General features: G+C 42.1%; 1 protein-coding gene across 1 annotated transcript in view; it reads left to right on the top strand.

Moving 5' to 3' along the window:
• Positions 1-26,113, top strand: part of ajap1 (adherens junctions associated protein 1) — a 69,234-nt gene that overhangs the window by 23,487 nt on the left and 19,634 nt on the right. The window contains exon 2 of the mRNA XM_077223000.1: positions 14,603-15,333. Coding sequence (XP_077079115.1) covers positions 14,603-15,333 — 731 coding nt within the window. The remainder of the gene's footprint in view (positions 1-14,602; positions 15,334-26,113) is intronic.

The following is a 26,113-nucleotide window of genomic DNA, read 5'->3' as shown; positions in this document are numbered from 1 at the left end:
AGTGTGTTCCTCCCTGCTCGCGTTATTTAACGAGCGGGGATACACATGATCTTTGTGTTGTTTGTTTGGGAGTTCAGCATGCCCAGTTTGCTCTCGAGGGAGCAGACTGTGAGCATTGCGAGCGTTTGCCGTTAAGGACGCTCCGCTCCCGCCGATCGCTCTTTGAGGAGAGCGGTTCGGTGCGCGCTCCCCGCGGTTCGGGTCCCGCTTCTGCCGAGGCAGAGCGGCGGCGCTTATCGTGGGGATCGCAGATGGATCTCACAGCGGGGTTTGAGACGGGCTCTGCCTTATCTCTCCCTTCACCTGTGAGATCCAGTGCCTCAGTCCCGGGTTCGGAAGCACGCGCTGCGGTTTCTTCCGCTCGGGCTGAGGCACCAATGCTGCAGCTATCCAGTTCTGAGGAACTTGATGTTGTTAGTGTTGAGGGAGATGTGGAGGATTCGCCACCCCACACTCCTGAGAGTGATGAGCTTATGGAGGTGTTAACAAGAGCTGTTGAAAAACTTAATATTGAATGGCCAGTGACTAGTCAGGAGTCTGTTTCTAAATCAAAGTTGGATGAGAGATTTTTGCCGTCACGTGTGCAGCCTCCACGCCGGTGCCTGCCGTTTTTCCATGATCTCCACACCGAGGTGTCGAAATCATGGAGAAAACCGGTGTCATATAGAGTGTTTAGTCCCCAGACTTCAACATACGCTAATATTATGGGAGCCAAGGCTCATGGTTATGGTGCTTTGCCTCGTGTGGAAGAGACGCTTGCGAGCCATCTCTCCCCCGAAGCAGCATCATCTTTTAAGGCACCGGCATTACCCACCAAGCCTTTAAGAAACACTTCGGCTTTGGTGGGTAAAGCATATTCGGCAGCAGGTCAGGCTGCGTCATGTCTGCATACTATGTCAATCTTGCAGGCATACCAGGCTGATCTGCTAAGGGACATGAGTGAGAGTGAGGAGGTCAGTACTGACGTAGTTCGCGAACTGCGTCAGGCTGCTGATTTATCCCTGCTTGCCACCAGAGAATCGGCCAAATTAATGGGTCGTTAATGGGTCGTTCAGCTCTGGTGGCCGCAGAAAGACATTTGTGGTTAAATCAGACTAATATTAAAGAGAGAGAAAAAGCTTTTCTTTTAGATGCTCCTCTTTCTCCCATGGGGTTGTTTGGTGATGCTGTGAATTCAGTTATCGATAAATTCCAAGAAGAAAAGAAACAAACTGCAGCTTTTAAAAAGTTTCTTCCCCTTAAAGTTCATGTCCCTGGGGCTGCTGGGCGGGAGCAGCCCCGGCCGTCTTCGAGCTCATCACATAGAGCGCAGCAGAGGCAGAGTGTCGCGTCTCGTGCTCCCCCTGCTGGACAGTGGGCTCAGCCGCGACACTCTCAGCCGAAGCCTTCTCCCAGTAGAACTGATCTGAGGACAGTTATATTGGCTAAGAAGGCTTCGGCTAAGAAGAAGTCCTGACGCCAAGCCGTTCAGGATGCTGAGGGTGGTCCCCACCGAGGCGGAAAGGTGTTCACCTCTTTTTACGGTGCCCATTCCTCCTCGGTGCCCTCAGGGGCTCGTTCTGCCAACCCCGCCTTTATGCCGGGGCACAGACGATCCCAGCGAGCGCTTTCCCGAGGGACGCTCGCTCCCTCTGAGGAGGGTCTCAGAGCGGTCAGACCAGTTGTTCCCTGCCGGTGCGCCGTTACAGGGCGCTGCGTCTGCTGCTCAAGTTACACCAGAGGCCAGTCTCGAGAGGCTGGTACCCTTAGTAGAATTTCTGGCAGAGTGGAAAAGCCTTCCAAAAATATCTCATTGGGTCCTGCAGACAGGAGGGGTTCTGCACACAGTGGTGGGCCCCGAGCAGGCTCTGGTATTGGAACAAGAGGTGAAAACGCTCCTTCAAAAAGAGGCTATAGAACGGGTTCCTCCTCCCAGTTTGGAGTCAGGTTATTACAGCCGATATTTCATCGTTCCAAAGAAGGATGGGGGGTTGCGTCCAATTTTAGACCTGCGCATATTGAATCGCTCGGTAGGGAAGCTAAAATTCAAGATGCTCACTATCAAGCAGATCGTGTCTCAAATCAGGTCCGAGGACTGGTTTGTCACGATAGATCTGAAGGACGCATACTTCCATGTGTCCATCCTTCCACAACACAGGAAGTTCCTGAGGTTCGCCTTCGGGGGCGAGGCGTACCAGTACAGGGTTCTTCCGTTTGGCCTAGCTTTATCTCCCCGCACTTTCACGAAATGCATGGATGCAGCACTAGTGCCTCTGAGGCTTCAGGGCATTCGTGTTCTCAATTACATCGACGATTGGTTGATTTTAGCTCAGACCGAGCAGATGGCGGTTCGGCATCGAGATGTCGTCCTCGCTCATATCAGAAAGTTGGGGTTGAGGCTGAACGCAAAGAAAAGTGTATTATCTCCTTCCCAGAAGACCACTTTTCTGGGTGTCGTTTGGGATTCGGTATCGATGCGGGCGCGACTCTCTCCGACCCGCATCGCTTCGATTCTCTCAGCTGTGAAACAAGTGAAGCTAGGCCAGCTACTCACTGTCAAGCAGTTTCAGAGACTGTTGGGTCTGATGGCAGCAGCGTCCAACGTTATACCTTGCGGCCTGTTGTACATGAGACCGCTACAGTGGTGGCTCAGGACCAAGGGATTCTCCCCGAGGGGAAATCCGCTCCGCACGTTCAAAGTCACGCGGCGCTGCCTTCGTGCTCTGGTCATGTGGAGAGAAACTTGGTTCCTATCCAAAGGTCCTGTGCTGGGGGCTCTTTGTCGTCGCATAACGCTAACGACGGATGCTTCCCTCACAGGGTGGGGGGCGGTCATGAGTGGTCGCCCAGCCCAAGGTCTGTGGCAGGATCATCATCTTTCGTGGCACATAAATTGTCTAGAGATGTTGGCTGTGTTTCAGGCTCTGAAACACTTCCTAACAGACCTGAGAGGCCATCATGTGTTAGTTCAATCAGACAACACGTCGGTGGTCTCTTATATAAATCATCAGGGGGGCCTGCGGTCTCGCCGGCTTTACAAGTTGGCCCGTCAGATCCTCCTGTGGTCCCAAGGGAAGCTACTATCTCTGAGAGCAATGTATCTCCCTGGGTATTTGAATGTGGTAGCAGACTCCCTGTCGAGGCAGGGGCCGAGGCCAGGGGAATGGAGACTCCACCCCGAGGTGCACCCTATGGTGCAGCCGTGGCCGAGGTCACGTCTGTACGCCTTTCCCCCGATTGCTCTGTTACCAGGAGTTCTGGAGAGGGTCCGCCGGGACGGGGTCAGTCTACTACTAGTAGCCCCGTTCTGGCCGGCCCGAGTATGGTTTGCGGACCTGATTTCTCTCCTGGACGGTTCTCCTTTGGAGCTCCCGGTCAGGAGGGATCTACTCTCCCAGGCGGGGGGCACGATACTTCACCCCCGCCCAGAATTGTGGAAACTGTGGGCTTGGCCTCTGAGGGGGCCCAGCTCATAGACTCCGGTCTCTCAACCGAGGTTGTTGAGACCATTCTTAACTCCAGAGCTCCATCCACGAGGAAGCTTTATGCCTTGAAGTGGAAACTTTTCACTTCTTGGTGTGGAGAACACCTGCAGGACCCAGTTAACTGCCCAGTGGGTGCAGTGCTGGAATTCCTGCAGGAGCGCTTCTCCACAGGGTTATCCCCCTCCACACTAAAGGTGTATGTGGCGGCACTAGCTGCTTACCACGTCCCTTTCAGTGGAGTTTCTCTTGGGAGACACCCGCTTATAACTCGTTTCCTCCGTGGCACTTTGAGGCTGAGGCCAGCAGTTCGTACGAGGGTGCCGACTTGGGATCTGGCCATTGTATTAGAAGGTCTTTCCCTAGCTCCTTTTGAACCTATCGAAGAAGTTCCCGAGAAGTTTCTCACTTTTAAGACTATCTTTTTGCTTGCTATCTCTTCACTAAAAAGAATCGGAGATTTGCAGGCTCTGTCGGTTTCACCCTCGTGCCTGGAATTTGCACCTGGCATGGTTAAAGCTTTTCTGCATCCTAGACCAGGTTACGTTCCTAAGGTTCCTACTAATATTGTTAGACCTACGGTTCTGCAGGCTTTCTGTCCTCCTCCATTTATGTCATCGGACCAGGAGAAACTTAATTCACTCTGCCCTGTTAGGGCATTAGACGCTTATGTCCACAGAGCTGCCCTGTGGAGGAAATCAGAACAACTTTTTGTATGTTTCGGGCCACCCAGGAAAGGGTGTCCGGCGTCTAAACAGAGAATGAGCAAGTGGGTGGTTGAGGCTATCTCACTTGCTTATGAGTCGGCTGGCCAGCCTTCACCTTTGGTTGTCCGAGCTCACTCTACCAGGAGTATGGCTGCTTCTAAAGCTCTTTTGTCGGGGGTTTCCCTGAGTGATGTTTGTGATGCGGCTGGATGGTCTTCACCGCATACTTTTATTAAGTTCTATGACCTAGACTTAAGCTCTACCCCTGGGGCACAGGTGCTCTCGTCCTCTGTGCGCTAGTCTCACATGACGGTCATTTGGTCCTATGGCGACGTGGGTATTCGCGTTCCCGCAGCGTTTGACGCAGCTCGAAGTTCCCTTGAAAGGGAACGTCTCGGTTACGTATGTAACCCTAGTTCCCTGATAGGGAACGAGACGCTGCGTCGCTCCGCCATACTCCCGGCACTCCCGTTAGCGCTTCCTTCAAGCCTATCAGAAGCTAATGCGCTTGTGTTTTTGGGGTGCTTTATAGTTTCCTGGTCGATGACGTCACCCGCCTATGACGTTTCATCTCTCCATTGGGCTGATTCCATACGTGCTTCATGACGCACAACGCAGGGGCGTTCCCGCAGCGTTTGACGCAGCGTCTCGTTCCCTATCAGGGAACTAGGGTTACATACGTAACCGAGACGTTTTATTTCTTTTATTCAGCAAGGACATGTTACATTGATCAAAAGTGTATGTAAAGACTTTTAAACTGTTACAAAAAAATCAGTTTTAAATAAATGCTGTTCTTTTCCACTCTCTGTTTATCAAAGAATCCTGAAAAAAAAATTCCACCAAAAAAAATAGGCATCAACTGTTTTCAATATTGATAACATTAGGACTGAGCATTGACACAAATTTCACAATTCGATTCCATTTAATTTACAAGGTTGCGATTTGATTTGAAATTCAATTCGATATTGATTAATTAGTGCCTATCATTAGCAAATTTAAATATCTCTCAACTTATGTTATAAACTATATAGGGAATCACAGTTGGTACATCACTATAATATTAAAGGTTAAAATGAACTGATTTGTGGGCAAATTATATTTAGATAACACAAAAGCAAGTTTTTAACGTTATAATAATACATTTTAATGATAATTATGTTTCTACTTGTTGTTGTTTTTCCGGACCGAATACAATGATTGGACGAACATTTTTTGGTCCTGAGACTTCTAAGACAACATATGTACTTATATATATATATATTTAGACCACTTCTATTGTTAATTGCTATCAAGAGAATTTCAACCAGAATAACAAAAAGTGTTTATGAAAAAAATTGGCGACCCTACCATTGATAGGAGTATTTATAGGAAGTTATATGAAGTGTGTACAGCTGTTTCTTAAAGGTTGTGATGATCAAATGGAGGTTTGCCGCTCATTCAGAGGAACACAGAGGGTGAGGCTTCTATAAAGTCTCATTGTGAAGAAACCACCAGTCACAACCAATTTACTGACAGTAAACAAACAAAAAACAACAAATGAGCTTTTTCTCTGCTCTTGCCCACCCATGCCTTGCCCTGACATTTTTTCCTAATGTTGTGCAGTTGTGACTAGCAGCCAGAAGCCGAGGCACTGTCCAAGGTGCTGAAGAGAGATCTGCTGCTCATTTGATTCAAGTCTCAGCTCCAGACAGCACCGGCTGTCTAGCACGTCTCTGAAACAACTCAAGAAAATGTTGTTAAGTGTAATCCCAGTGCACTTTCGTGGGACTTTTATGTCTTATTTCTGCAGGTTTGGCACTTTTTCTTTGCTGATTCATAAATCTGTTTGGAGAAATAACATCTTTACTCTGAAGTGCATGTCTTTGAAAAACTGGGAAGATAATCTCACTGATTTGCTGTACTACTTAAGACCTGTCAGCAGATTAATGTGTGAAATCTTTTCTACAGCGAGTAAATGGCAGGGCTTTGCAATGACGTCACATCTCCCCAATGAGAGAGCAGGGATTTGTCCTTTTCCTCCGCTAAGCCTCATTACACACACTCACATACGCAGACACCCCTGTCATGTCTTTCCAGTGTGTTTCTGAAGCTTCTATATTCGTATAATTACTAAGAGATACTTTCTGAACAGCTTTCCACTGGTCATTTCTAAGCCAGACAAATAAGCACTGCTGTCCAGTTCAATACAGTAGCTATATACAATGTGGCTTTTTATATTATTAAAAGAGAGGTTTGTGTACGTGTTCTATTGATCATGGTAACATTAACTTATCAATTGATTGAGGCATGGAAATATTGTTTGTTTCCTTACTTTAATACTTATAACACTAATAATACCTATTTGTACTACTAGTACTAATAATTATTTTTTAAATATTTAAATGAACTTTTTTATATAATGGTAGCATTTAGTTTTTGCAGCAGAATTTCATTTTTGCTGTGGTTTCAAGAACCTGTAAAGTTTCATTGGCATTGATTGGCATACAAAAATTGTATTATCACTACAAGCCTTAAGACTTTTAGTTAGACTCTCTCTCTCTCTCTCTCTCTCTCTCTCTCTCTCTCTCTCTCTCTCTCTCTCTCTCTCTCTCTCTCTCTCTCTCTCTCTCTCTCTCTCTCTCTCTCTCTCTCTCTCTCTCTGAGGAATTGTTTGCGTGCGTGCGTGTGTGTGTTTGTGTGTGTGTGTGTGTGTGCACGTATATGTGTGTTGAGAGGGTGTATGTGTGAAGAGGGAGTCATGTTCTGTCATCATTGTGTCAGGGATATGAAATGTCAGTGCAAGGCTGTTGGAGATATCTCCCCCACAGTCACAACACACACAAACACTCACACAGCTGAGCTCTCCAGTGGTACACACACACACACACACTTGTTCTGTAGCACACAGATCAGAGCATGTGAAACAGCCATTTATATCCCAGTGGTCCAGCAGGAAGCATATTCTGATGCGGCGCTACCTATGCGCTCATGTGCTAATGGGCCAGTGTGAGGGCAACAGCTGCCTGTTCATTTCTGCCAGTCTCTAAATATGTAACGTGAAATCCTTCCAGTTCATTTATGAACCATATATGAAAGACAAGTGCAATTGTGTCCAATCATGGTATGTTTTTGCAGTGCGGTCTAATTGGTATTCACGTTAACTTTTTTGTGCATTTGAATTGAGCAACATTCTCAGATTATATTTCCTGCTTGTCGAGGTTTGATTATAATTACATATGTTTCCACCCATCTATTTGTATGCACATGTTGGGATATCGCATAAAAAATGTTGGATAGAAACGCCAAAATGTGCATACATTTAAAAAATGACCATAAAAAAATGTCATTCTGCAATCCCTGAGCAAAGTCTGTTGTCAAAGTGGTTTTGTATAATTACCTGGCAGAACTGTTACACGATTGTGTTCCCAAACAGCAGGCATCCTCCTTAGAAAGCAAGATAACTTTATTGCATTTCGCCTGTGTGCTCCGAGGGGCGAGTAAATTATTATATACGAAATTTCTATATACAGTGGCTTCTCCTACACTGCAGCAACTTCCATTTTTCTTAGTGATATTTAGTTTATTGCCAGTTTATCAGGGATTGACATTTTGTTCTCTGTGGCTCTTTGGATGGAAACGGTGCTTTATTTACAAATGTTTTATGCATATTACAATTTTGCGCATAAATTAAATTTGAAACTTTGGATGGAAACAGTTGAAGTTGGCATGAAATGTAAGTTGTGGTAGTCTTTTCTTCCCTACTGTGACCTATATCTGAGTTAAACGGCTAAAAAATGTAGGCAGGGACTTGATTTTGTCCATTGGGAATTGATTGGGTCATTGGATCATTGTGGTTTGCTATTGCTGTGCTCTCTTGTGAGTGACAGGTTGTTGTTACAATTGAAAGGGAAGGTATGTTGATTAAAGATTACGAGAGCACAAGTATTCCATAAAAACAAGAATTGTCCATTTTGATTTCATGATTACTTTAAATTCAGTCAAAGGGTGCATATGAATTTTATAAGTCGAATTTCATCAATAAATTTACCAAAATAAGAGGCCTTTTTCTAACACCATCATACAAAAAGGAATGTGTACACTTTACATACAAATATAAATACTAATCTGATCACCCTGTTTTTTTAATAAGCAGATCAGCAGGGGAACTGTATTAGTAGGCATATATTCATGCATTCCATACATTTTTATAAATACAGACTATAAGAACTGAATTAGATTGGATATCTTCATTATTATGTGTCATTGGAAGTAAATATTAGCCCATTTGATGCTTTCAGACTACCATGGGTTATCTTATAAAATAGATTAGTAATATTTGTAAATACAGATAATTCTACCTGTTCAATTATTTTTCCGTTATTTTCACTCTGCTTAGTATAAACCAACTGACTGATCCTAGGATTCAGTCGGCTGTATGAGGATCAGACTGACTCACATTTAAGCTGCCTGCTTATCCAAAATACAGGCATGGAATCCATATTTATTTGCAACACTTCTCTGAAGTGTAATTTAGCTGAAAAATCGGACCATGAGTCATATGTCAGTGAGCATTTGGCTTGCCTTCAGAAACCATTCGAGTCTGGTTTCTCAAGTTGCATTTCTTGTGTCTGGAGAGAGTATGTGTGATGATTCGTAATGAAACGAATGAGTTCACAGCAATGAGTTTTTGTGTGAAGACATTCACTCATCGGATCTGAGCACAGCTGAGTAACTAGTACTGGATGTTCCTGTATTTTCCACCGGACATATGCTTATTTGCCAAACGTCTGATCTCATTAATAATAACCTGGGACAGTGCTTACCATAATCCCTCTGGATATATAAGGCTTTGCATGTGTATGTTTTTGATATTCCTTTGTGTAACATTTGGTCTCACACTGACAATATGAGATTCAAATTTTCAATTAGACCTGGACAATTTTTTTGTAACATTTTATTTTACAGTGTGCCTGTCATACATCTTACATGTACTTACAATAGTAATAACAGTAAATTATGCATAATTACAAGCAACTAAGCCTTAACCAAACCCAAACCTAAAGTGTTTTTAGAAAGGAAGTTAAAAAATGGTTTGTTTTTCATTCATTTAAAGGTGAGGTATTGTGATTTGCTGAACTTGATGGTGTTTTTTCTCTACATATATGATCTGTTCTTCCATTTTGTAAACATAAGAGGACCATTAGGTGAAAATTAGCCTTTGGCTTTTATTGTGTATATTATCCTCAACAGTTTTTAAAATGTTGTATGAACTTTCTTTGTAAAATATTTTTTTTCAAAATCTTGTTTAATAAATCAAACTAAAAATATATAGTTAGTATATGTTGTTTAATTAATGTTACTCAGTATTTATTTGTATAACTACCCAGTAACAAGGACACCTTAAAATAAAGTGTAACCCATTTTTAAATAAATAAATAGATGTTGGGATGTAAAAGGAATGAAGATATATTTAAGATTCTGCACAATTTCTTGGTTGTCAAATTTGTGTCATTGATCATGTGAACCAATGATGGTCAGATGTTCTTAGTTCCATTGAAGCCCAAGATGCTCTTTGAATCGTTTCAAATCATGCTGGAGAACACGATCATTAGGTTTTACACAAACTTCATGCAGATTGAGTGCTACTGTCGTTACAGCAAAGGTAATCAAACTTGCGTATTACAGAAGAAATCTGCCTACCTTGTGGTATGTATTACTTAAATAGCTGTCAGTAGTATTTGCTGGCTGTAAAAGTACTGTGAGATGTGTTAGTCATGGCTGGATTTTGACATCTAGTCCTCAGAGGGGCAGTAAATGACTGTTTGTAAGAAGGAGTCATATAAGACCAGTTCCACCCTGCAACACTAATCAGAACTGACTGAGCAACACAATTAATCCACATGAAAATGTAGAGAAGAACAGAGAAATGTGGGAGAGGAAGGGTTGAAGAGAGGGAAAGTTCAAGTAGTCAAAAGAGTGTTCTCTCTTCTCTGTGTAATGGTTAATAAACCCTTTTTATTGTATCATTCACCTTCATTTGTTGCATCATCAAACTAAGTGTCTGTAACCTTTAGCTTCAGAGCTGTAGGATCAAGTGCTTCTGAAGTTCCAGATTCTGTTATGAATCAGTGAAACCACAGATGATATGAAGAGGAGGAGGAGCCAGGGCAATTATTCAAATTTGAATTGAAGAAATTGCAATGATTACATTGCAAAAAAAAAAAAAAAAAAATTTGTGGATCTTTTTTTGGATCTGTATTTTTTATTAAGACATTCTGAAAACGTATCTTGCATGAATTTTGCTATGGAAGCTTATTACACTGAGTTTATATCATGCAATTCTGAGAAAAAAAGTTGAAATAAACTTGCAATTGTGAGATAAAAATTCTCAAAAATAAACTAACTGTTTATATCAGGCAGTCTGAGGATGTTTAGATAATTACTAGAAATTACTAGTAATTACTAGTTACTAGAAAAGAAGACAAATGCTGATCAGGAAAAAGTTTTTTTTTTGGCATTGAATACTTTTTTTTAGCCTGATTTAGTCTAAAGATATTGCATTTCTCATATTATTTTGGCATTTATTTTGTTTTATTGGTGATTTGTTAAATGCTATTGAAATATAAACTTGGCCATTCGTTTTGGAGATTCTGTTTTATCTGACTGGAAGTAGCTGTCTGGGGTGTTACAAAGATGGCCTAAAAGAACTGTGGTCAAACTCGTGAGCAGTTCAGTCAGTGTTTTGAATGTTATTCCTTTTAACAGAGCAAGATTTAAAAGGAGATGATCTTATCATAATCTTTAAAGCTTTTTCAGATCACATATTTTTCATTTGACTTTTTAGGAAACTCCCAAGCTGCTTCTTTTAACTTGCTTGTGTCAGGAAATTTGTTATTTTAGCACTTTCATTTATTAAGTAAATTATATATTTCCTCCCAAATCATGAATATGGATGAGAAAAGAAATTATATATTCCCAGTGAGTCTATATTTGTGCTGCTGTTAAATCTAAGCAACTAAGCACAAATCTTATGCAAGCTTGCAAACATAGTGAACATTAACCTAATGAATATTCAAAAGGGGAAATTCTTCTTTATTCATCTACTTTATTCATAGTTGTAGTTTTAATTCAGTGTATTTCCTTCTTTATTTTGTTATCAGTTTTCAGCAAAACTGCACAGAATGCAAGTTTGGTGAGTAAATAAAACAAAGTACTGTAATTCACCAGTTGGCTGGTAATTTTATTAAAGGGATATTTTACCAAAAAATGAATATTCTGTCAGTATTTAATCACCGTCATGTTGTTCCAACCCCGTAAGACCTTCGTTCATCTTCGGAACACAAATTAAGATATTTTTTTAATGAAATCTGAGAGCTGGATCACTCCTCCATACTAGTCCATAGGCTTCTAAGGGATTGACCTGCCAGCCCTGAAAAGACATCGTTAAAACAGTCCAAGTGACTACAGTGGCTCAATCTTAAGTTTATCAAGCGACGAGAATACTTTTTGTGCGCAAAAACAAACAAAAATAACGACTTTATTTAAACTATTCATTTCCTTCTCTATGGGCCTCTAGTCTGTTAACGTAGTGTGATTCCGTAGAGCTACGTCACACGTAGGCTCACTATTGGCCGACGCTGGTCATGTGGTTGATGCGTGTGACGTACAACAACAGAAGCTTACGCTATTACACAAGTGAACTGACTCGAGGCCCACAGAGAAGGAAATGAATAGTTTAAATAAAGTCGTTATTTTTTTTATTTATTTTTTCGCACAAAAAGTATTCTTGTCGCTTGATAAACTTAAGATTGAGCCAATGTAGTCACTTGGACTATTTTAACAATGTCTTTAATAACTTTTCGGCTGGCAAGTTTCAATCCCTTAGAAGCCTGTGGACTAGTATGGAGGAGTGATCCAGCTCTCAGATTTCATCAAAAATATCTTAATTCGTGTTCCGAAGGTGAACGAAGGTCTTACAAGGTTGGAACAACATGAGGGTGAGTAGATACTGACAGAATTTTAATTTTTGGGTGAACTATCCCTTTAAGATCTTTTACATTACTTGGGTTCAATGTTTATATATGCTTAATGCAAATAAATAAGTTGTTATTTATTTTTTTGTTGGGGAACAAGTTGTGGTTAAAACAACATATCTTTATATGAATATTCATATGAATAGCAAGTAATAGGAAGAGGTTTCCCCATGTCGTCTTAATTGGTCAGTGTGGCAAAAAGCTAATTTTGGATCCTGAATGTGTGTGTTTGCAGTCTGGAAATTCAAATTGGATACTTTGAAAATCTAAATAAAAACAAGACCTTTGCTTTGTGGCTGACGTGTTGAATAACAATGGAGAATCTAAATGGGTTGCACAATGCTGAACTGACCCGAATCGTAGCTGATGCGTTATAAGTAAAGAGCAGGGAGGGGTTGTTCATGAAAACATTTCATCAGTGTTTCTCACTCTAATTCCGACCCTGCCTTGTGTGACCCTTAATTTAGCCCTCATTAATATCACAGCAGCCTCCTTGAATTCACAATGTAGCCACCTAATTTCATCAAAAACCAGTGAACAGGTGATCATTAATAGCACAACATCGGTTCCGTTACTTCTCCTTAAGTAAATACAATGATGTTCCTGACAGGAATTACATTCTAATGGAACACATTAGCACTGGGAGTGTGAGTCAGGCCCCTCGGGGTCCAGTCCAATGGGATTGAAGGACCTTATTAGTGGGTTAAACTCTCTGTTGAGTGGCCAACCCAAGGTTCTGACCCAGTTCAGTCAGACCAGATACCACAAGTACGGAGAATTAGCAGCGGAGAAAAATCTAAATAGAGGCTAGAAGAGGGAAAAATGGAGAGCAAGGGCCCTCTCATTGTGTGCTTGAAGAATCCATCTTAATCATGAACAGATGAAGCAGCATGCCAAACACACTCTTAAGTACAGGTAAATGAAAGAGCTCTTTAGATAAAGGGAGATTTATTCCTCTTTGGAATGGTGGTTTTATTAACTCTTTTAGTATTTTTCAGATGTATGATTTTCAAATATTACACTTTATGTTTTGGACTTGTTGGTTCAGACAGGCTGGTTCACCAATAGGTCAGATAACTCAATACAGATCCATCACCTCTGAACTCAAATCAACAGCAAAAGCCATTAATAGTAGGCCTAGGTGTCTGCTCTTTAATCCCTCTAAATTAGCCTTTGACCGTGACCAATAGTGGAAGGACAGGAGAGATTACAGAAATGCCTTGATGAAGTCTCTTTCTGTTTGGATCAATAGAGACTCTTGGCTTCTAGACGGCTGAGGGTATGGCAGCTCACTCCAATGTGTTTGAGGTTCTGGAATTAAAAAACAAACAAACATCACCCTTCCAGTAGAAGTCCAGCTTAAACAAATCATAGAGGTAGAATCGCAGTGGAAATGGGAAATTTTATAGTTTGAAGTGGTTTTTAAACTGGTTTCAGGGACCACAAGGGGGTGCAAGGGTGTCCAGGAAAATATTGAGAGCAATTGTACAAAATGCTTTTTTATGGCTCTCATAACAATGAAATGTAATATTATTATTATTCATTTATTTATTTTTACAACCACCAATTTGATTAAATTACTTGTTCATTCTGCTTTTAAAAGAATAGTTAGAAATCATGAGATTAATTGCTGCTATTTTATTTTATTTGACAGCATTTAGGAACAAAATATTTGTATATAGCTTGTGGGGAAAATTATATAAATATATAATATAATTAATTGTATTTTTTTTGTACTTAATTTGTAAAAAAATAAAATAATATAATATAAATGGGTTTTCATACATTTATTTTTATACATTTTATAGTTTATATTTAATAAGTCTGTGGCTCATCATTAGATCACTGACAGACACAAATTTTAGGAGATTCGGAAACATATCAGACATTTAGCACACTTTTAGCCAAAGCAACATACCATGCATTCAAGCAATATGTTTTTTTCAATACGTTTAAACCCATGACCTTGATGTTGCTAGAGCCATGAGACCAATTCAGCTACAAGAAAATTTGTTTACGAAGCCAAGTAATTTAAGAGTGTGAGGGTTAATACTTTGAAAGTAAATGTCTTTGAAAACAACATTGAAGTCTGCTTTTAGCATCTAGCTGTTAAAGGACAATCACACATCTAATTAATATTTGAGTTCAATTTATGAAAACTTAGTGAGTCACAGAGCAGAACGAAGCCTAGAGCAAAAATCACTAGACTGGAAAATGGTGTTGGAAATAAGGACATTACAAATAGTGCCGTAAAGCCCAATCTACTGTAGTCAGTCCTACGATCTAATAAGAGAGTCTTTAAGGTAAAGAAGTTGTGCAAATTGTGTCGAGCATGCATACTCTTTCTGTGATGCAGAAATCACGCACTTTGATTGAGATTATCCAATGTGGCTGATTTTTTTCTCCTTTTTCTGCTTTACAGTTCCATGGTTGCTTGGAGACCTGGAGGAATGCTAGGATGTAGAATGTGGATCCTCTTCATCCTTGTACATTTCACAATGGATCTGTCTCTGTGCGCACCAGCGGGCCAGGGGCTTACTCTCAAACTACTGCCCAGATCAGTGCCCCGCCGGCAGCCACACCCTCTGCCCACCCGGGACACGCTCAATGGCCAGCACTTGAGGACTCTGGGTGTCTTGCTTCATGGTGTTCCCCCTCCCTTGCCATCACTAGGTAACCATGGGGAGCTCGGAGGCACCAAACTGTGGGGGCGGAAAAACCACCGGTCTCTCCAAAAACGACAACTTTGTTTGGAGTGTAAATGGACCCCCTACGGCAAAGGGAAGTTGGTTGCACTAACGGAGGGGAGTAAATCTGATTTAAATCTCCATTTATCTCGCTCACGGAGGCAGGTGAAAGGGGACGGCTATGACTCCCTAGAAGGGAGGACCACAACAGTGGCAGGATTTATTGACTGGGGCCCTACAGGGGCTGACGAGGTGATTGAGGAGGAGGCGAAGGTGACCCCGAACACCACCGTCACCTCTTTAGCCCCCTCCACCACCACAGTTACCATAACTAGCACTACCACACGCAACCCCCAAAGGACGTATGCAGTGATTACAACCGTGCATCCTAAGAGGCACAGCACCACACAGCCAAGCAACTCCAGAGTGACTGCCAAACCACCGAAACCTTTTGGGGACACACCAGGTAGGTGTGAATGTTACAAACCACATAAATCTGAATGTTTTTTTTTTTTCATGTAGCTTTTGTTTTCTAATCAGTGTGAGATATTTAATCAGCTTTTGGTGAAACAGAGGCGGTTTAAGGTCATTCATGAACATGGGACAGAGGTTCTTGGATCACAAATCACAATGCAGTGCATCAAAAACACTGTGTGGGTTCTTTGAAAAACTGCGGGTGGAAAATACTCACAAAGCTGTAATTGGCACACAACTGCCCGGTTATTTACAGCAAAGAAGGTGGTTAAATTGTCGAAGGGCCAAGAGCGTGCAGCTAGCTAGCTTTTTTTTGTGAAAATATTGGATTAAAATTTTTATTTGGTGTGAAACACCTCAGCTACTGTATAATTATGGAAAACAAGCAAATAGGGAAAAATAACACAATGTACTGGTGTTGCAATTTGGTCATTTTGGTTATTAGGCGAATGTGGTGTCCAAGTAGAGATTATCAAGATTACCAAGTAATAGCAGGACAGATACAGAGGAAAGATGGCTATTCAGTGTTGGCTCTTTTTTTTTGTCTGAATGTGAATTGAGATTAAATTTATAATGAATTGGCCACTCGTAGCATGAAGAATCGGAATAACAGGAAAAGGAACTGGTAATGACATTCTGGGAAATACAGTGTTCTTCCATGCTGGTCTATAAAATGAAAGTTGTGTTCAGTGAATTTTTACACGCACACACACACACACACACACACACACACACACACACACACACACACACACACACACACACACACACACACACACACACACACACACACACACACACACACACACACACACACACACACAAACACACACACACACACACAAACACACACAAACACACACACACACACACACGCACACACACACACACCTGAACAAGCTAATCAATATCTTTAGGATTACTAAAGCCCTATTCGCACAGGATAAGTAATACCTGGTGACCTCTAGTCATTTGTAATAATTGCGGAGGTGGTCTGTGATCTTAATCCCGTACGAATCGGCCATGTCTGTAATTTGTAAAGTAACAATTCCCCCGCAAATGACCTACCATATTTCGCCGAACACCGAGGTCCTGGGGTCCCATGTTTCCTGTGCGCTTTTTTATTCATCTTTAGCTAATTGGAGTTGGCGGCGTTGCAGTGTTTTGATAGTATTTTGGTTGATAGTATGCTGGGTCATATCGCCATACAACTATACAATTTGCAGATAGAGAAAGCTGAAAACCATCAGAAGACCAAAAACAAAAATAATGATTAGATGGAGATGAATGACATGTATAACCGCATGCGGTAAGGAACATTCTTCTGTCTATGATATATCATACAGCTAGACCTATAATAACGACAAGACATTTCCAAGCAACAGCCTATTGAAATCATATCCGGGAGATAAGTCAGTAAATTCGAGTAAAATCACAGGCTTCACTTATCCTGTGAGAATGCTCCACACGAAATTCAGATGTGGTTGGGTAATTTCTAATTCACACGAGGTCCCCAGATAACACTAATCCCGTGCGAATAGGGCTTTTTTTTCAGGGTTGGAGCCAAACTCTGCAGGACAGAAGCTCTCTCGGACCGAACTTGCCTACCCCTGGTATAAACAAACAGGTTATATATATATATATATATGTTAGGGTTTATATTAATTTAGCTAACTATTTAGTCTTTGATGTGGCTCATGCAGAGGCAGCAACAGGGTTTTTATGCATTTCTAGTATTGTATTTATCATTTTTGGCTCCATTGCATAATCTAGACTAGATATCATGTCACTAGCATGATAGAGTAGCCTACATATGTTAACCTCAGTATCTGTCAGCTGTATTTGTGTATGCTGGGGAGATTATTCTAGTCTCTGTCCTAGAAAGATGATGATTGGCATTAGCTCTCATGTATGCCATTAGGCAGCAATCTGTCCTGTCTGTTTGGTATTGCACAGTATTAGGCTAGTTATCCATTCAATGCAAAGTCCTCTGGGTAGATCGACTATTGTGTTCCATAAATCTGTGCAAAAGGGGGGAATGTCTTGACACTTTCTACAAATTGGCTTGACTCTAGCTGTGTATGCCGTGCATTGAGATCTGTTATAGCCTGCAAAGAATGCAAAAGTTTAATGCACAATTAAGTTTACACAAGAGCGTGGATCAGTGGCAGAAATAATAAAAGACAGATTGCATGACCCCACGTTGATGATTTGCAGAAAAATATGTTTAATCCCTTAATTCTACACTACTGTGAAGTTATTAATCTTCACAAGTTTTGTACATTAGCATGCCATAGATTATATTAGCTGCAAAGGATATTAACAATAAAGACTCCCATAAAATTAGATTCATAGTGAGTAATATACAAGCAAGAATAGTTTTACAACTCCCAATGGAAACTTACATACATCCATGCATGTCGAATTATATTTCAGCACAAAGGTCAAACTCCAATCAAATGTCAAGGCCTCATTAACCATAGGAATGATTAGCAAAATGAAGTCAATCTGGAGTGACGACAGCACTGTCATTACATCTAAAGGCCAGCGCAAGGTTTCTCTTAATCTCTAAAATGCTGTTCCAGTAATCCTCTCTGCCTTTCTTCTTCTTCATTTCATCTGATCTTTATAAAAAATATTAACCGAACCTGAGTTCACAACCACCCAGTCTAACACGACATTGTAGGATAATTTCAAATGTATGTCTCATATATTGAATTCAGATCAATTCACATTTATTTGTAAAGCGCTTTTCACATTACACATCATTTCAAAGCAGCTTTACAGAAAATGCATGAGTCTGTGTAATAATAATAATAAAAAGCTTTTATCCCAATGATAGTGTGTAATTAGTGGCATAAAATGGAATTACAATGTGTTTATTTAAAAGGCCTGACTGGTCTGGACATAATATAACAAGGGGAGAGTGTTTGAAAGTTGTTAATTATTTGTTATTTTTGCATTATTTATTTATTATTATTATTTTTGGCTGGCCTGATTGAATGCCCTATCTGGCCAGTGCTGTAGAGCTATTACTGTATCATCTCATGTTTGTTGACCATGTATTGCAAACGTAAAACATTTGGTTTTCTAGAGTGCATTAAATATATTTGTTGCAAATTATACTGACTTAACTATTAGGCTGGCTATCATAGTTGAGATTTTGAAATAGCTCAAATAGTATTAAATTAGGATCAATTAAAAATATATATATAATAAATAAAATACATGTTGTGTTTTTGGTAAAGATGTTAATTGTAAAATATAAATATGTGTAAATATAAATGAAAGTCACTTCATTCAATACATATACTTATAAACTTTTTAAGAGTGCTGGCCTGGATGATTAACATGCAACAATTAGGAGAGACGTCGCACTATGCATATATTCTTTTTATTGTATTTGCACAGACGCGTTTCTGCGCGTGCCTTCTTCTGTGAGCAACAGGATTACAATGTAGCCAATCTTATATACCCACACCCATTGACACACCCATATTAACACCAACCAATAATGTTGAAGTGATATCCAGTTCCGTAATGTCACTAATCTTTCAAGCAGTCCATTAATGAAAGACAATGACTGTTATACATAAAAAAAAGAATATACAATAAACATATTGGTGTTCCATTTATAAGAAACAACGAGAGACAGATCTTCATTCATCAAGACAGATCTTCATTCATCCCATTCGGGATACATGTGTTTAAGTTAAAAATATACCAAGCCTCTCGTTGTAGGAGGCGGTTCTCACGGTCTCCCCCTCTTGGAGACCGATTGACAAACTCTAAGCCCATAAATTAGAGGATATTGACAGCATGTCCCGCAGAATTAAAATGATTTGTCATCATTCTTTCTGATAGCGCATTTATGCTGAAAAATTCAGGTTTTGAGTTGTCGCTTAGTTTTGCCCACATAAATCAGCCCACACGGGCACGTCAGTAAATACACAATAAAAGCATTTTAATTCTGCGGGTCATGCTGTCAATACCCTAAAATTTATGGGCTTAGAGTTTGTCAATCGGTCTCCAAGAGGGGGAGACTGTGAGAACCGCCTCCTTCAACGAGAGGCTTGGTATATTGTGCTTTGCGGGTCACCCGAGTTAGTGGCTCATGTTCGAGAACTGTCACAGTTTGTGCAGTAAGCAGTTTAACCTAATATTTGCCGATAAATTAATTTGACTGGTTTGTGTTTTTTTATTTTACATTTTTATGCTCCTGGGTTTAGAAGCAAGTGTAATGGGTTCCTACTGACAATACTGCAGTGTTTTTTGCATATTTTAAACATCTGGTGAATAGGAAAAATAGCGGTGTTAATTGCAGTTTTAATACAACTGAGGCGTGAAAATTGAATAATTTGTTTGCTGCACACAGTCCGTATAGCTCTTTTTTAAGTTCTATTTTGCCACAAGGGGAAAAAAATGGTAAGTCACTCGTCAGTGACTCCAACAAATAACAAGCAACCTGAGAATATTAAAACTTACTGGAACTGCAGATGGAAAAAAGAGCTTGCTGGTAAATAAATCCCTGAACACAATCATTCACTCTGTTCTACGCTGTCCACATGGAAAGAGTAGTAAGAAACATCAAATGCTGCATGGTGTCTTTTGAAGGTCTTATATTTGTCTCAAATGTCAAATGCATTATGTAGTATGCTGCCTTGGCATGTCTTTCATATATATATATAGTATGAAAGTGAGTTCTATCTAGTGCCCTTAAGGCATGCCATAATTCTCCATCTCTGTCGAGCTACAGCCGAAACTGTCTGATGAAACGAAATACCTATCAAGGTGAAATCCCTCCGCTTCCTCATTCAGCGAGCATCCCGGGTAAATTTAGCCCTTCGCAAACACCTGCATCAGTACTAAACTGCTTCTGACATGCAGAGTAATGGGGGGAAAATAACCAATGGGCTGTGAATACAAAACTGGAGCATTAGACATGCATACGAGCTGGTGTTCAGCTGAGTTTATGTCAGAGCAAGGGAAGTGCGTGGAGGTCAGTGTAACTGTTCACATGCCAGATTTAAATCCAGGACACCAACAGCATCAACTCCTTTCATTATGGCATTATATATGTTTTATCATTGCTGAAATTGTTATCATTTAGTCACCTTTTGTTCCAAACCTGAAGGACTATCTATCTTCTGTGGAACACAAAAGAAGACATTCTGAAAAAAAAAAAAGTTTGTCCATGCAATGAGGTTCAATGGGGTCCAAAACAGCATTTGAACTTTTGAATTTGTGATTATGGTACACTCTGCAATTACCTTACAACTATTACTAAGCAGTATTAGGAGTTTATTGAGGCAAAAGTCAGTTAAAAGTTAGTTAATGCTGAGAATTGGACCCTAATCTAAAGTGTGACCATATAGTTAATTTACTTATGTAACCAGAGACAACAGCTAGTTTCTATCCGTTTTCATCATATCAAAAAGAGCAGCTTGGACATACTGTAAAATACCTCGTTTTTGATCAATGACAGAAATTATTTCTTGGATGAAATATCTCATTAATTTTCTTTTAATAGCGGTCATAGACAGTCTAGAAACCCTTCACTCAGTTTAATGATGAACTATATCAAGCTTTTCCCCAAGGACCATTGCTTCTCAACTGTGTGCAATGCATCAAGTACGAGCTTCTCTCCATCAGCTCATTGCTGACTAGACTATAATTTAGAGTCACGTATTATTCCTGCTGGTGACAGCCTTGACTTTGCGGGTCTGTTGATACAGCACAAGGAAGATTTTATCGCTGCAGACCAAACATGATTCAGCTGTTTGCCCATCAGTTTGTCTGTGTGTGTTTGTGATTGTGTATGTGAATTCAGAGAGGTCAAGGTTTGGCTGTTAGCTTAGTCCAGTTAGTCCCTGCTAGTAACTGCACCATCTTGTTCTACAAAAAGCATATTTTTTTTCCCATTGATGGCCAACCCAAAGTAGCCATTTATTTTTTCCAAGCAACATTTACATCACAAATAATTAATTATTTTGCTCATTTTATGTATGAAAAAGTGGAAAGTATGTGAATTAGAAGTCAGCCCCCATGAGCAAAGATGTCATATTTCAAGTGGCATACTTCCAGGGGTCATGTAGGCCTACCTGCTGAGATGAATAGAAATTCTAACAAATTGCTTTCTCCTGGTTTTATAAACGTCCTCAGTGCATACCTGTGTATGTGTGTGTCCTTTGTCTCCATCTAAGATGCTAGCATTAACATGAAGATCACAGATGGAGCCGTCAGGTTAACAACGTGCGCGAGTTGATTAAAATGCCTTACAGTCCTGCTGTTAAGCACTGCATGGTTGTTATCACGTCCCCAGGCTCAAAGGTTAATTGAACATTTAATAAGGAAAAGACAAAATTATGAATTTATCCAAGCCATATTGTGCTTAAAAGTTAGTGGTTGGAAAAATATTTTAATTTTTTTGGTTAATTTAGTGAAATTATGTTGTTCTATACAATTAACTCTTAATAACGCTCTGCTCAATGAAGAGTGTTCAATGGTAAAATAAGATTTATAATAATTACTGGAGAAATGGAAATATCATTTCCAAGTTCCAATCAAATACATTTTCTTATCTAATCCACACCTAATCCTTCTTTTGTAGATGAACAACAGTAAGTTCTATTTTACTGAGGGGAAATACTGTATCTGAACTGGGTCTCACATGTGAGTGTTCAAACTTTCGCTAAACCACAGCTGTAGTTGTAATTGTTTGTTACTTTTCAAAGGAATGTGTTACAATTATTGCATTTATCATTATACATAGTAACTAATTATATTTACGTTGTTATCTTTTATGCAAACTTTTTTATTTTATTTTTTGGTGTTTTTCACCTCGACATAAGCTCTAATCGAATGGGACTATTGTTTTGACTTACCTGAGCTACCTAAGGACTGCCCAAGTGCCCATTTTAATATCAGTGTCATGTAAGAGTAAGATAGGCTACTTGTCTAGATTTCTCTGCTCATTTATGCAAGATTATCATAAACAGTCACTGCTATGAACTCTATAGGGTTTTTATAATACATTGAAATGATATCAACAATTAATAAATGAAAAGATATATGTGATGTATGCAAGTACAGCCCATACATTCTGTAACGCCCACATCTAAAACACACACTCCCACCTCTGTAATAAACACAGAGGTGTTTGTTAAATGTTTGTCCCGTCTAAATCACATGAAATCCTAGAAGTAAACTCAAGTGATAAGAACTGTAACTCAAAGTCGTTTCGAAAACGTCTCTGGTTACGAATGTAACCCTAGTTCCCTGAAGGGAACGAGACGCTGCGTGACAACGCTTTGGGAACGCCCCTGCGTGAGTGCGTCATGAAGCACGTATGAAATCAGTCCAATGGCGAGACGGAACGTCATAGGCGGGTGACGTCATCGACCAGGAAACTATATAAGCACCCCAAAACACAAGCGCGTCAGCTTCTGATAAGACTGAAGCAAGTGCTCACGGGCATGCTGGGAGTATGGCATAGACACGCAGCGTCTCGTTCCCTTCAGGGAACTAGGGTTACTTTCGTAACCAGAGACGTTCCCTATCAGGGAACTCGAGCTGCGTGACAACGCTTTTGGAACGCTAATACCAACGTCGCCATACGAGCAAGTGTCTGTCGTGTGAAGTCAGAGCGCACATTCGGACGAAAGTACCTGCGCCCCTGGAGTGGAGCTGAAGTCGAGATGATAAAACTTCACGAATGTGTGCGGTGAGGACCAGCCTGCCGCATCACAAACATCCTGGATTGATACTCCTGACAGGATAGCCTTAGAGGCAGCCATACTCCTGGTTGAATGAGCCCAGACAGCCAAAGGAGAAGGCTGACCGGCAGACTCATAGGCAAGTGAGATGGCCTCGACCACCCACTTGCTCAACCTCTGCTTAGATACTGGACAGCCCTTCTTAGGGGGTCCAAAGCAAACGAATAGCTGTTCACTCTTTCTCCACAGGGCAGCTCTGTGGACGTACGCATCTAGGGCCCTAACAGGGCAAAGCAGATTTAGTTTCTCTTGGTCCGACGTCAGAAATGAAGGAGGACAGAAAGCCTGCAGTACAATAGGCCTGACCACATTGGTTGGTACCTTGGGAACGTATCCCGGCCTAGGGAGGAGGAAAGCCTTCACCATGCCTGGTGCAAATTCCAAGCACGAGGGAGAGACCGACAGAGCTTGGATATCTCCTATTCTTTTTAGTGAAGATATAGCCAGAAGAATGATAGTTTTAAGAGTATGGAATTTCTCCGAAACTTCTTCAATGGGCTCGAACTGTGCTAGAGAGAGACCTTCTAGAACAACCGCCAGGTCCCAGGTCGGCACCCTCGTGCGAACTGCTGGCCTCAGCCTCAGAATGCCACGAAGGAAACGGGTTACAAGTGGGTGTCTCCAGAGAGAAGCACCACTCAAAGGGACGTGGTAAGCAGATAAGGCCGCCACATACACCTTCAGTGTGGAGTGGGATAACCCTGTGGAGAAACGCTCCTTAAGGAATTCCAGCACTGCACCCACCGGGCAGTTAACTGGGTCCAGCTGGTGTTATCCACACCAAGAGGTGAACATTTTCCACCTCAAGGCATATAATTTCCTAGTGGCCGGAGCTCTGGAGTGGAGGATGGTCTCCACGACCTCAGTCGAGAGACCAGATTCTATGAGCCGGGCCCCCTCAGAGGCCAAGCCCACAACCTCCATAGATCTGGGCGGGGGTGAAGTATCGACCCGCTCGCCTGAGAGAGAAGGTCCCTCCTCATCGGAATCTCCAGAGGAGAGCCGTCGATGAGAGAAATTAGGTCCGCAAACCAAACTCGGGCCGGCCAGTACGAGGCTACCAACAGTAGACTGACCCCGTCCCAGCGAACCCTCTCCAGAACTCCTGGGAGCAGAGCAATCGGGGGAAATGCGTACAGGCGTGATCTCGGCCACTCCTGTACCATCGCGTCCAACCCAATAGGGGCTGGAGGACTTAGGGAAAACCACAGTCGGCAGTGTGATGTTTCCCTGGATGCAAATAGGTCTACCTCGGCACGACCGAAATGTTTCCATAGGAGCTCCACCACCTCGGGGTGGAGTCTCCACTCCCCGGGCCTCAGCCCCTGCCTCGACAGGATGCCTGCCCCCTGATTCAAATACCCCGGGATATAAATCACCCTCAGGTGAAAGAAGCTTCCCCTGGGACCATAGAAGGATCTGGTGAGCCAGCTTGTATAACGGGCGCGAACGCAGACCCCCCTGATGGTTTATATAAGAGACCACCGATGTGTTGTCTGACCGGACAAGAACATGGTGACCTCTCAGGTCTGGGAGGAAGTGTTTCAGAGCCTGAAACACCACCATCATTTCTAGACAATTTATGTGCCAATGAAGATGATGGTCCTGCCACAGACCCTGGGCAGAGCGACCACTCATGATCGCCCCCCAACCTGTGATAGAGGCGTCCGTCGTTAGTGTTACACGACCACACGGAGCCCCCAACGCAGGACCTAGGGACAGGAACCAAGGTTCTTTCCACATAGCCAGAGCACGGAGACACCGTCGCGTGACCCTGATCTTGCGGAGCGGGTTTCCCCTCGGGGAGAACCCCTTGGTCCTGAGCCACCACTGCAGTGGTCTCATGTACAGCAGGCCGCAACGTATAACTTTGGACGCTGCTGCCATCAGACCCAGAATCCTCTGATATTCTTTAACAGTGAGTGACTGGCCTAGCTTTGCCTGTTTGACGGCTAAGAGAATCGAAGCTATACGAGCAGGAGACAGACGTGCCTGCATCGTCGTCGAATCCCAAACCACGCCCAGAAAAGTGGTCCTCTGTACTGGAGAAAGCACACTCTTCTTGGCGTTGAGCCTCAACCCCAACTTTTTGATATGGGCGAGAACGACATCTCGATGCCGAATCGCCTGATGCTCCGATTGAGCCAGAATCAACCAATCGTCGACATAGTTTAAAATGCGGATGCCCTGGAGTCGCAGCGGAGCCACAGCTGCATCCATACATTTCGTGAAAGTTCGGGGAGACAGTGCTAGGCCGAACGGAAGAACCCGATACTGGTACGCTTCGCCCCCGAAACCGAACCTCAGGAACTTCCTGTGTTGTGGAAGGATGGAAATGTGGAAGTACGCGTCCTTTAGATCTATCGTGACAAACCAGTCCTCGGACCTGATCTGTGACACGATCTGCTTGAGAGTAAGCATTTTGAATTTGAGCTTCCCTACTGAGCGATTTAACAGGCGCAGATCTAAAATTGGACGCAACCCCCCATCCTTCTTTGGAACGATGAAATATCGGCTGTAATAACCCAACTCTCTGCTGGGAGGAAGAACTTGTTCTATAGCCTCCTTCAACAGGAGAGTTTTCACCTCCTGTTCCATAACCAGAGCCTGCTCGGGGCCCACCACTGTGGGCAGAACCCCTCTGAAGCGAGGCGGGCGTGATCTGAACTGAATCACGTATCCATTCTCGATAGTTTGCAGGACCCAATGAGATACATTTGGAAGGCTTTTCCACTCTGCCAAAAATTCTACTAAGGGTACCAGTCTCTCGAGACTGGCCTCTGGAATATTTTGAGTGGCAGACACAGTGCCCTGTAACGGCGCACCGGCAGGGAACAACTGGTCTGACCACTCAGACCGCTCCTCAGAGCGGGCGAGCGTCCCTCGGGAAAGCGCTCGCTGGGACCGTCTACGCCCCGGCACGCAGGCGGGGTTGGCAGAACGGGCCCCTGAGGGCACCGAGAGAGAACGGGCGCTGTGTACTGCAGCGAACACCTT

This window comes from Siphateles boraxobius, unplaced genomic scaffold, assembly GCF_051911475.1.
Source record: "Siphateles boraxobius isolate OS27281-9 unplaced genomic scaffold, OSU_SipBor_1 9, whole genome shotgun sequence".
Lineage (NCBI taxonomy): Eukaryota > Metazoa > Chordata > Actinopteri > Cypriniformes > Leuciscidae > Siphateles > Siphateles boraxobius.
The sequence above is the reverse complement of the archived record's forward strand: the minus strand, read 5'-3'. Positions and strand labels throughout refer to the sequence as shown.